We start from the raw sequence: 12,005 nt of genomic DNA, 5'->3' as shown, positions 1-12,005 counted from the left end.
CTGCAACGTGAGCCGCCTCAATCAGATCAGGTACCCTTTGAGCTTTTCCACTGGCTGAACAGCACATGAAATACAGCAACATTTTCAGGCATATTCATCTACATCTGTGTTAGCTACACCAAAGGCACACCTAAGAATCACTGAATATCGGCATACCTCCCCAAATCTGAGGGGGTGTAGATTAAAAGGCTATCGCGTCTTTTAGCTGAATCAACAGCTTGATTTTTCAGATGGGACAGTCCATATTGAACTAAAGACAGCAAACACGAGAACTTTAATAGTCTTCACACATTGGGAAACTAGCTATTTCCCGGTTAGTTTCTCTTCAGACTGGAATTAGGTCAGGTGTCTGAAATGAGGCAGGAGGAAGTTTCTCCTTGCAAAGTGCTCCCAGGATGATAGTGGTTTCATGATGTGCTACTGTGCAGTTGTGTGTGAGGGAATTTATTGTTATTAGCTGGGGCCTTCGAGCTGTGCCAGGAGAAGTTACAGAAAACACTACTCGACAAAAACTGGAAAAGAAGAGGAAGTCAAAATGAAAACCAGGGGATTTTGGCAGACTTTAGCATGACAAGAGACCTCAGAGGAAGATCGTTTATGTTTCCAGAGTCATGTCGTCCCCTTGGTCTGCCTGACTTAAAAATACATCAACTTCAATAAATCAAATCAGTGTGTGCTCTCCTCGTGAGGGAATAGAGAGATTTTGCCCCACTTGAGGCAGGAGAGGCCTGCAACTCGAAGCAGAGCATGAATAGAGCTTGGATCTCCCACTTCATTTTGACAGAGCTGCTATCGTCTGGAAACACCAGCCAGGTTTCATTTTTAAGACAGCATCTGTCTGAACTTTATAAGCTGTGGCTGACAGTTAAGCCAGAAAGTTGACATTCACAATTGCTCTCCTACTTATGATTTTAAGCACTTCATTTCTAGTACTTTGCTACCGTTAAGACTAACCCTTTATGACAGCGTATTAGCTATAAAGCTGCAGGAACATGTCAAAAGGTGCTCTTCTCCCAAAGACTCGTATGTAAGAGACCTAGAAGTTCTAGTAACTGTCCTGGCCCTAATATTGGGCCAAGTAAGTTCTAATTTTATTTGCAGTGGCTACCACCAGCCCATCATTAGTGCCTCTGACCAAATGATGACTCAGAGCACTTTGCAAGTCTTTAAGGGGCTAGTTTTGCAGAAAAGCTCATTTTTCAGCTGTCCCCCTGTAAGGTCCCCATCAGCCATGCCATCAAAAGTCCCCTCTCCTCCCTGGCTGCAGCCCCTGCGAGGGGCAAGACCAGAGCATCCACTGAGCCTCACCACGAGGATCATGACTTCTCTAAGTCACGGGTACACAACAAAATCCGGGGAAAAAAAAAAACATATCAGCTTGAGCCCAAAGCGCTCCGCTGCACCTTCCCAAGCCAGAGGGCTTAATAATGCAAGTATTTAGGACGGGTGCCCAAATGCTATGTGTCTGCAGTGCCTCTCCCTCCACAGGCTGACAGTCAGGCTGCTTCCAGCAAGCCAGGGCTCACTCCTACGCCGTAACTTGTCTCCCAGTCTCCAGCAGAAGGAAAACCAGCAAAACAACTGCTGGAAGGCGATCACCCTGCTGAGAGGCCTCTGTGACCCAGGGAAAGCATCCAAATTCCATCAGGGACTCACACTTCTGGCAGCTTCTCCTCAGAGTCAAGGGGAGAGTGGGTTGCTCTCCCAGAGCAATCACTGTACCTGTTCCAGGCACCCGAACAAACCACAGAGCAGGAGGGATCGTCCCGATTGCAGAGCAGCACAAATCAGTCAGTCACCACCTTCTCTTTTGTCCCTGGCTGTGCTCAAGGCTTAAAGCAAAGACTAATCATCATTTTATACAGCCCAGAGAAGGGAATGGCAAAGCCAAATTCATCTCACATCTTCCCAAAACAGCATATTTTAGAACAATCAGCAAAATATACACTCGCTGACACATACATTTGGTTTTTTTTCCTTCCATCCTTTGGACTAAATTCTGTGTGTTGCTACCAGTAGCTGGGTGCTACTGCATACACCCTTTCTCCTGCTGGGGAAAGGACAGTCTCCCCACACTGAACAGGAATGGCCCAACAGCTTTGCTTCCAAGGACCAGCCAACACAAACCCCTTCTTCCCACTTTCACAGAGGATACAAGACTACAAGATTTATTGTAACTTCCAAGAATACAAAGAGGGAGGTGAACTGTCCCTCTCTAGCCTGGCCTTTCCTTACCATCTACTCTCTTTTTTTTCATGTTTCCCTCCCTATAATGAAAATGAAGGGTGGAAAGGGCAGTCCCAACAACCCTGGATAAAGCAAGCAGCCTACACAGGGAGAAACAAGAACTCCTCTTTTCTCCTCCTCCCTGTAAAGCACCACCAGATTGTTGCCACCCTGAGCACTTACCCTCTGCCTGCAGTTAATCCGGTGCTGTGTGACATCTCCAGAATGACACTTTGCTCCTGTGTCCTGGGCAGCAATGCCACCCAAACAAGCAAGGCAGAAAATACAGGAAAGTATCACAGCTCAGAGCAAGAGGGTTAAACATGTGCTGCCAAAGCAGCACAGTCAAGGGGAGCTCACAAGTTGCTACTGCATTACCTACATGAGCACTCTTTCTACAGAGAAGCTGCTAGCAAGGACACAAGATCCTCCTTCCCCCAGACCTCCAAAGTGCTGGCACGTGGGCACGACAGCCTGTAGTCCAGGGGAGGCTTGGAATGTCCCATCCAGAGCTGACTGAGGAAAAAAGCCAGGATCCTTACAGGAAATCTTCCCGTGTTTGCCCTTCAGAGGGAAGGGATTTTCCAATCTACTCTTGGAAGTCCTTCACTTCTCTCATCTGCCAAAGGCACGTCATGCTGCCGCCCTCACAGAAAGGGCTGAGAGGGCAGTCCCAAAGTCTGAGCTTCTCCTCGGAGTATGGGCCAGATGTGCAAAAGCAGCACATGAAATTGGATGTGTCATATCTAAATTGCAGAGACATCCAAGTCAAGATGTCATCTGGACACCACACAATTAGAAATATCTCCAAAGATCATTTTGAGAATCTCACCTACAGCAGATGCTGTAACATCATTTCTGCAAGATGCTGTAATCTCTGTCGTTAGTTTCTGTTCTCTGACTGAGCATACAAGATGAATTACTGTAGGTGACTGCATCTCACTCAAGCTTCTGGAGTGTTTTCCTTTTGGCTTCTCCAGAAATCCTGTGCTTTCTTGACAGAAAATCCCCAGATAGAATCACACCGCATTTCTCCACTCAATGTGTTTATTTACACTCTCAACTCATTCAGTTTGTTTGACAGACAACTATTTTTCCAATTGACCCTTAATACCCTTGGCTCAAGCACACAGCCCAAACAGCAGAAGAAAGGTAGTGGAGCGTAAGAGCCAGCCAGCACCTTCACGGTTGAGGGACTTGTCCATGCAGTGCTTAGAAAGCAGGAAAGATGAGACGTCCTGCTGCTTTTCTGGTATGAGGTCCTGGTTCACATTACCCTACATCACCACTCTAAGCTATTTTTCCACTGCAGTTCTAGGCTTTTATTTACACAGTGACTTGGCAAACAACTCTGTGGCCTATCTTTACAAAGCTTTCATATTTCTCACAGCATCCCAGAAGCGGCCCAGAAAAGCAGAGTCAGGGCAGACGAGAGAAACACTCACACAGTCAAATCTCTAGAGCTCTGCTGAAGGCATGGGAGAAAACTACTAATAAACCTATTAAACTCACACGCTGTTCTAGGACAAAGCAGAATGTGCACCTCGGCACAAAAAGCAAAGGACTACTTGAAGTGCATTCAAATTGTACTTTTACTTACATCCTGCACCACACGCAGTGGTAAAATGCCTGTATGAAAAGAGGGCAGGCTGCCAGGCAATTGCAGAGACATCCAAGTCAAGATGTCATCTGGACACCACACAATTAGAAATATCTCCAAAGATCATTTTGAGAATCTCACCTACAGCAGATGCTGTAACATCATTTCTGCAAGATGCTGTAATCTCTGTCGTTAGTTTCTGTTCTCTGACTGAGCATACAAGATGAATTACTGTAGGTGACTGCATCTCACTCAAGCTTCTGGAGTGTTTTCCTTTTGGCTTCTCCAGAAATCCTGTGCTTTCTTGACAGAAAATCCCCAGATAGAATCACACCGCATTTCTCCACTCAATGTGTTTATTTACACTCTCAACTCATTCAGTTTGTTTGACAGACAACTATTTTTCCAATTGACCCTTAATACCCTTGGCTCAAGCACACAGCCCAAACAGCAGAAGAAAGGTAGTGGAGCGTAAGAGCCAGCCAGCACCTTCACGGTTGAGGGACTTGTCCATGCAGTGCTTAGAAAGCAGGAAAGATGAGACGTCCTGCTGCTTTTCTGGTATGAGGTCCTGGTTCACATTACCCTACATCACCACTCTAAGCTATTTTTCCACTGCAGTTCTAGGCTTTTATTTACACAGTGACTTGGCAAACAACTCTGTGGCCTATCTTTACAAAGCTTTCATATTTCTCACAGCATCCCAGAAGTGGCCCAGAAAAGCAGAGTCAGGGCAGACGAGAGAAACACTCACACAGTCAAATCTCTAGAGCTCTGCTGAAGGCATGGGAGAAAACTACTAATAAACCTATTAAACTCACACGCTGTTCTAGGACAAAGCAGAACGTGCACCTCGGCACAAAAAGCAAAGGACTACTTGAAGTGCATTCAAATTGTACTTTTACTTACATCTTGCACCACACGCAGTGGTAAAATGCCTGTATGAAAAGAGGGCAGGCTGCTGGGCAGATGGAAACAGCTCATCTCAGCCTCCAGTGGGTCAGATGAGTGAGATGATCAATGTAGAACCTGACGGGGCTCCGGCAGGACTTCCCCACTGCACCTGCACCACTGCTGAACGCTTCCAGAGCCATTGATTGCCAACCAACCAAGCATGGAAGTTGAATGGCAGCCTCCTAACTCCACACAGATCCATCAGCCACTTATCCAGAGAACCAATACTGACTAAGGCCGCACCGATTTGTCATGGCTATGGCATCTTGGAACCTCAAATCAGTCTCACTGGAAGGTTTCATGGTGAAGCTTGCAAAAGTAAAGCTGAATTCAGTCTACAAAGTACATGGAGAAGCTCAGTGCTTTACAATGACAAGATCTTTCCCTTTTGGGTCCCTTTAAGGACCCAGGAATACCTTATGTTCCTTCATCCACACGGACAATGCAACACTGGCCTATGTTGTGAAGTATGACTTCAAAGCCACTTCAAAATCAAATAACAAAAGCTTTCATTAACAGAGAAAGATTAACCAAAGCTAGCAAGCTAGCAAGCCACCTGGAAGTGCTTCTCTGTCAGTACAAGTTCTGTCAAGAGTCTCTGCTAAAAATTTCAATGCAAGGCAATGAAATTTCAGTCGTACCATAAAAGATTTAGCAAACAAAAGCATCCACGTGTAAGTGCTACACGGGCAATAAACACCATTATCAGATTCGGTGCCTGTCACAGATCAGCGAGTGGCTCGTAGATAAGAAATGTTACAGATCAGTGAGTGGCTCATAGATAAGAGATGTCAAATCAATTCTCTAACAAGTGGTTAGAGCAGAGACACCATCACTGATAAGAACATCTCACAAGGAAGGCGCAGAGCCCAGTATCCAGCTGTATTAAACAACCATTATTTTATGGTTGAAAGCCCTACATGAGTCCCTCAAGTCACTCCTCTCGACAAGACAATTAGTTACACTGCCCATTACATACCCTTCACTCTTGGTAGCCGGGAGCTGCTTCTTCAGAGTTTCTTTATCTTCAGCTTTCAAGATGCTGAAGCCCAGGAGCTGGGCAGCCCCATATGCTGGGAGGAAGCCCAGCTCGGCTCGGCGGCTCACAAAGCAGTCCGGGTGGTACCAGTTATCTATCATTCCCAGCTGGGGCTTTTCAGGATGCACCATCTTCTTGGAAATCCGGATCTGGCCCTGAAGCAGATTAAAGCAATGCAAGAGAAATTTGTTAGGCTGTCCTGGAAAGAGCAGGATGTTAACAGGCTCGCTAGCAACACTGCGCTTCTTAAGCACTTGTAAAATAGCACCAGTTCCTCTATCAATGCCTGCAACTTTTTTTTTTTATTTTTTGTTCAAGCCATTTCACTACAGTTCCTCTGCTTTCTTCACTCTTTCCAGGCTGAAATGCCAGCCTTTTAAGTAGTTTTCTGTTCAAAAACCACTTAAAATGGGAATCCCCATTATTCCCTCAACACCCAATAAACTTCAACAAGCAAAATTCACCTGACCAACCCCCACGCAAGCAACTCTATAAACTAACTTTCTGTTGCTATCACTCAAGCATCAGTGCTAACATGATCTCATCCCATCTTACTGCAAATTACATCTTAGATGCCCAACAAGTCCTTGCTTTAGGTGCTTTTAGACTGCAATACTTCATGCCCCAACAAGGAAACATCTACGCAACAGTCACCAATGTTTCTGCAGATACAAGCACAGCAGGACTTGCTAAATTTACCAAACTGGCATGTCTATTCACATCTATCAGAGGTTCACGGCTTTGTTTTGCCAACTCTTTAAAAGCAGAGCAGCAAAACAGGGCTAAATCGCTGGTTTTATCTGCTTTCATGGACTTAACAGGGATACACTGCACACAGAGCTAGTCTTGATGAGTAGAAGGAAGAGGCCACCGCCTTTGCAGTGCTGCAACAAGCAGGAAGAGCTGCAGTTAGTGGTGGTTCTCTCCTGCCACAAGAAACACTGGTAAGCAGTGTTGAGCCTGTTCTAAGACCCAAATGAAAGGGATGAAGCATCAGCAGGTTTGAAACCCAGGCTACAACGCCTGAGGGACACCTTTACTGTCAGCTGTCCAGAACACAGCTGCTCCTCTGACACAGAAATGCAGCTCTGCAAGTGCTTTCCATGTGCAGGACAGGCAGGAAGCCATTATAAAACTCGCTGTTTGAATTGAAACTGGCAGGGGAAAAGACAAGAGACAGAGAAGTAAGAAAAGCTTTTTACCTTTTCTATTTTCTGTTCACAGCCTTTGCAAGTACTTCTGTTAGACTTGGCATATTCTGCAGCAAAGTCAGTTAGGCTCTTCTCAGCCTTGCCACCTCCTTCCTGTTCCCCTCCTTTTCCTGGAGAACAAAGGCAAATACAGAGTTTGGCTCTAAAGGCATTCCCTTAATTTCTTATTCTCTGTCCCAGATTGTTAGCAGTCTGAATTAATAAACCTCTGTGTTCCAGCAATCCATCTGTCGAGAATCTGAATATAGAGCAAGATAAGCAGCCCATACTTAAAAGCACTTTTTTTAAAAGAGAAAGAAATCTTTAAGCAGCCAAGTAGCAACTGTACAGGATTGCTTATTTAATGATTTTAAAAGACTTTCAAAGGTGCACAGAGCTGACCCTTTTTACCTCTTTCCTGAAAACAGTGTAAAATGAGATCTCACTGAAGAACTGACTGTAACAGGAGTCACAAATAGCTCTGCTTCAAAGCACAACTCCTCTTCCCAAGTACTAGTTTCCTTTTATTTTTTGTATCACTACATCTCACCAGGCAGGCATCAATCTAAAACTGCCCAGCACCCTTCGGCTACACAGAGATGCAGTGATTTTAGTCTGGTCTGTATTTACACCCTTCTCATTTGCTCTCCTGAGTCGCTTGTTCACGGTGTAACATTTTCAGAGCCACCACAATCATACGCTGCAGTGAAGGCACCATTAAAACAATATGCTACAAAAGCACTTTTAATGTTCAAGAACTGAAAACAAAATACATTTCTTGATACATCACCTGCTGAAGGAACAAAACAATCAAATAACCACGATAATCTCCAAACATCAGGAGACTTCTGCTTACCTCCTCCAGGGCCCCCAGTTTCAATGGCTTTCTTGATTTTCTCCTGATCTTCCCACCGGAGCTCAGGGAAGCCATCAATGTCTGTGTGGGACACGATTCGAGCCCGCTTCCAGAAGCAGCTGTAGTGGTGCCAGTGAGGGACTTTGCCATCAAACATGGGCGACTAGGAAGAACACATGTTAGGCCAAGATGAAGCAACTTGGATAGAATTAACAGGGGGAAAAAAAACCAAAACCCCAAGATAAAAATGAGTACCTGGGTAAACACAGGTGGTTTTTTTGTTTGCTTTTGTTTTTTTAATAAAGAGATGGATATTATTTAGGACAAAGTCTAAGAAGAAAATCTAATATGACAGGCAAGCTGCTGGAAAGAGTCCCAAATGGGACAGACGTGGAAAGAACGTTTACCCAGCTTAACCAGTTCATCTCCCTGCTGTTTAGCCCATCTGTATTACTCAAAATGAAAAGGTCACAGTCACAGCCTCAGCATGGCTGCACCAACCCTGAGCAGACAAGGAAAGGTTTCTTCTCTGTGAGAATCAGAACATCTGCAGTGATGAGCAAAACAAAAGAGAGACTGTGGAAAAGGTAACAGGAGTAGCAACACTTGGATCATCTCCTACAACCTCCTTGAGGCTCCTGCAGAACAAGAGGCTGCTGGCCTTGCTCTGTGGGACCTCTGAGCACAAGGCACAGTCCCTTTGAGACCCACTTCTCAAACACTCCATGCCCAGGAGAGCCCATCGCCAGGGAGAAGACAGGAAGAACAGCTCCAAGAACTGTGACCTGCAAGAAATACCTGAGGGGGCTGCAGAAGGCAGGGGCAAAATTTAAGGGAAACACCAGGGCCCAACGAAGTTCTTCCTGCACCAGGACAACAGCATCCCTTATGTCCTCCTCTGCCTCACCCCAGCCTCCTTGTGGAAGTGCTCCACTTGCTTATTATGACTCAGATATATTAAGTACCAACCTGGCATTGTTCCGGTTACCCATCAGACAAAATAACTGAATAGTGGTTTGGCTCCAAGTTATGCACACAAACAACTGCTGTACCAATAATACTCAGCGTTGTATAATTATTATTACTGATCATACAGAATTAACAACCTAGGAGAGCATTCTACATATCACTCACCAAAAGGAAGGAGATTTCCAAACTGAAACCAACAGCAGAAAGTTCCATGCATAAGCAGGAAGGAGGAAGAAAAGGCTTTGAAGACCACAGCGAGGGACTAGGAGAGCTAGGAGACCCGATTACAACTAACCATCAACCCAAACTGTAAGTGGACATTTTTATTTCCAGCTGGACTCTTCCCACAAGCCAGCGTTTGGAGAACCCAGTCATCCTCATAGCACCACAGACACACAGCAGCTACCTTGGCATTGCTCTTGATGTGCCTGCAGAGTCACACGCGGCTCTGGCACTGAAAGTTGGTCACCTCTGAACTCATGTTTGGAGTTTTCCTGGAGGATTCCTCACGGCTCTGTCCCTAACACAAAGGCTTTGGGGGCACAAGGCACTAGGGTGCATGGAAGGGGGGAGAGCTGGCTCGATTTTTAGGGCAACTACGCAAGCAGTGTGTAGATCTCCTCCACCACATGGAGTTGTGTATCTGGAGCACAACTTCTCTCTGTGTGGTAAATTGAACCTCCAGGTGAGCTAGACCTTGTTTACACAACTTCTTCCAGCTCACCTATCTCTAGACCATTGTTTCCTAAACAAACTATGGAAAAAGAAGAAATCAATTCACTTTCAGTTGCACGTGCAGATAACAGAAACTGCTCAGTTCAACCTGGAAGCAAAAGTTGAAGCTGTACTGGCCCTGCAGGGCCTGGATGCCCACCTTGGGCCAAACTCTGGGCATCTCACTGTCATTCAGAGCTCTTAATGTGAAAACCCGCAACAAAAGGGTGACTTTTGTTTAAAAGCCATAGTAGAAATGGCACCCAGCTAATAAACTTCATTTGTGCCTCCCCGTAACGTCTTCTGCACAATTTGCAAAAGACCTCTGTGCACTGAAGGCAGCACAGAGGCTGCTCTGCAGGGGATTTCCCCAGGAGGAAACAAGGGGCCCTGGTGCTGGTGAAATTTGGGCCCTTGCAGGGGGGTTTACGCTCAGCAGCAAGGTGCAAAAAGTGCTCTGCTGGCACAAAAACTGGTAGTGGGGAGAGGGAGCTCTTTGCAGAACAGATCAAGCAAATTCAAGAGGTCGTGGGGAAAAAAAAATAAAAATAATTACACGTGATTGGTGTAAGACCAGCAGTTTTGGGGAGATAGTTGGCTTGAAGTCAGTGGTTCTGTGAGAGGTGCCACGGTCCCAGCTGTCCCCCTCCACCTGCCCCCAGGTAATTGCTCAATAAACCTAAGCGTAGAAATCCAGACATGCTCCTGAGGTCCCACAGGCCCCCGTGCTGAGGAAGGCCAACCCACCTCACACCAACTTAGGCTGCAGGGGAAGTCAGGAAGGGATAACAAATGTGAGGGAAGTGGAGAAGCAGCAGCTGGAGCAGGGGAGGAGGAGCGGAGGAGACCAGAAACCTCCAGCGAGCGACTGCGGGCAGCAGGAGAAACAAAAGAAAAAGGCAGCAGGAACACGTGCGAGCAAACACAGCAGCTTTCACATCTTTCCCAGGGGACGGAGGCTCTGGGGAACAAAAGCAGAGGCAGGTATTTCCCCTTCGGGGAACTAGCTCCTGCCTCCAAGCCGGGTAGACCTGCCAGCCCTGCCCCGGCAGCCAGGCATCCATCCCCTGCCCCGCGGGGTGCCCGAGCCCCCCAGCAGCCCAGGCCTGGGGTGACCCAGCCCTTCCTCACCCCTCTCCAAGGGCACAAGCAACTCTTAGCCTGCACAGAAATTGCTCCTCAATCAGCTGGGAGCCACAGCACCCATCTGCAGGCCTTTGCTCCAGGTGTTCGCATCCTGCATTCTTGCTATCCTTCCATAAATACATATATATGCATCTGCTTATCTTTCAGGGGACACACGTGAGGGTCACCTGCTGTCCATCTGCACCACCTGAACGCTAGAGGTGCCTTTCCATATTCCCTGCTAAAAACAGGCCCAAGGCAGGCAGTGCTTGACCTTTCCCGAGCACACCTCCAGCTCCCAGGAGACTGGCATTTCCCTCCCCATCCTTCCACCCCAGGCTGTGATTTCAGGCTGGCCAAAACGCCAGCACAGGTCTGCATGCAATTCCCAGCCACCTTTCATTTTGAAAGGAAGCCGAGCGAGTCTCTTCCCCAAACGGCAAATCATTTGACGACAACGTGACAGCGAAAAGATGCCTTCGTATTGAGTTTGCTAATTGCAGTTCGGCTGTTTCGTGTCTGCAGTGTGCCAGCCAGCTCTGTGCAAACACCTCCCTAGGGCTGGCAGCACCAGCCTGCCCTTAGAGATGTGGTTTAGCGATGGTTTTTGTCAGCGTTAGGTTGACGGTTGGGACTAGATGATCTGAAAGGTCCCTCCCAGCCCAGGCAATGCCATGACGGCCACCCCATCGGCTCTCCCGAGGGAAAAACGCTGGACTGTTCGCGACCTCTAACGCGTTTCGGGTCTGTTTTTTTTTCCTGTTTCATATGCAAAGCACGCACCGAAGGGAGATTTCCCTGACGCGACGCGAAACACCTCGAGTGCCAGCCGCTTCCCAGGGCACAGAAGAGCTCAGCCACCGCGCTCGCCCCCCTCCTGCTCGCCGCATGGCAACAAAGAGCCTCTGTGCGCGCCCCCGAGCCCACCCCTCCGCCTCCGTGAGCCTCTTAACAGCGAACTTTGCACCGTTTCACCTCCAGCCGCCTTTACAGCCCAGGATACCGGCTCCCGCCCCACCGCTTCTCCGGGGAGGGCTGGGGACGGCGGTGCTGCGGGGAGAGCTACGGGCAGGGCTGCTCCGGGGACCGACAGGCGAGGCTGCTCCGGGGACCGGAGCTGCGGCGGAGACCGCCAGGAGCGGCGGGCGACGGCGCCGCTGCTAAAAATAGGCTGCGCTCGCCCCCGCGGCGGAGAGGCCCAGTCGAGCGGCCCCGTGCTGGGACGCAGACCCTCGCCCGGCCCGGCCCGGCAAGGCCGCCCCCGACCGAGCCGCCACCGGTGCGGGGCCGAGCGGTCAAGCCTGCCCCCCCCCCGCCGCCCGCCCCTCCTCC

The 12,005-nt window shown here is 48.1% G+C and overlaps 1 protein-coding gene across 1 annotated transcript in view; it reads right to left on the bottom strand.

Annotated features, from left to right (window-relative positions):
- The window catches only part of PARP1 (poly(ADP-ribose) polymerase 1), a 34,797-nt gene that overhangs the window by 21,413 nt on the left and 1,379 nt on the right, over positions 1-12,005 (bottom strand). Inside the window, exons 2-4 of the mRNA XM_014951098.1 lie at positions 7,866-8,028; positions 7,022-7,140; positions 5,760-5,974 (exon numbers count right to left, since the gene is read on the bottom strand). Coding sequence (XP_014806584.1) covers positions 5,760-5,974; positions 7,022-7,140; positions 7,866-8,028 — 497 coding nt within the window. The remainder of the gene's footprint in view (positions 1-5,759; positions 5,975-7,021; positions 7,141-7,865; positions 8,029-12,005) is intronic.

The sequence above is a fragment of the Calidris pugnax genome, unplaced genomic scaffold (genome assembly GCF_001431845.1).
Source record: "Calidris pugnax isolate Ruff unplaced genomic scaffold, ASM143184v1 scaffold24, whole genome shotgun sequence".
NCBI classification, from domain to species: Eukaryota; Metazoa; Chordata; class Aves; order Charadriiformes; family Scolopacidae; genus Calidris; species Calidris pugnax.
Note: the sequence above shows the minus strand (reverse complement) of the source record. Positions and strands in the feature narration are given on the sequence as shown.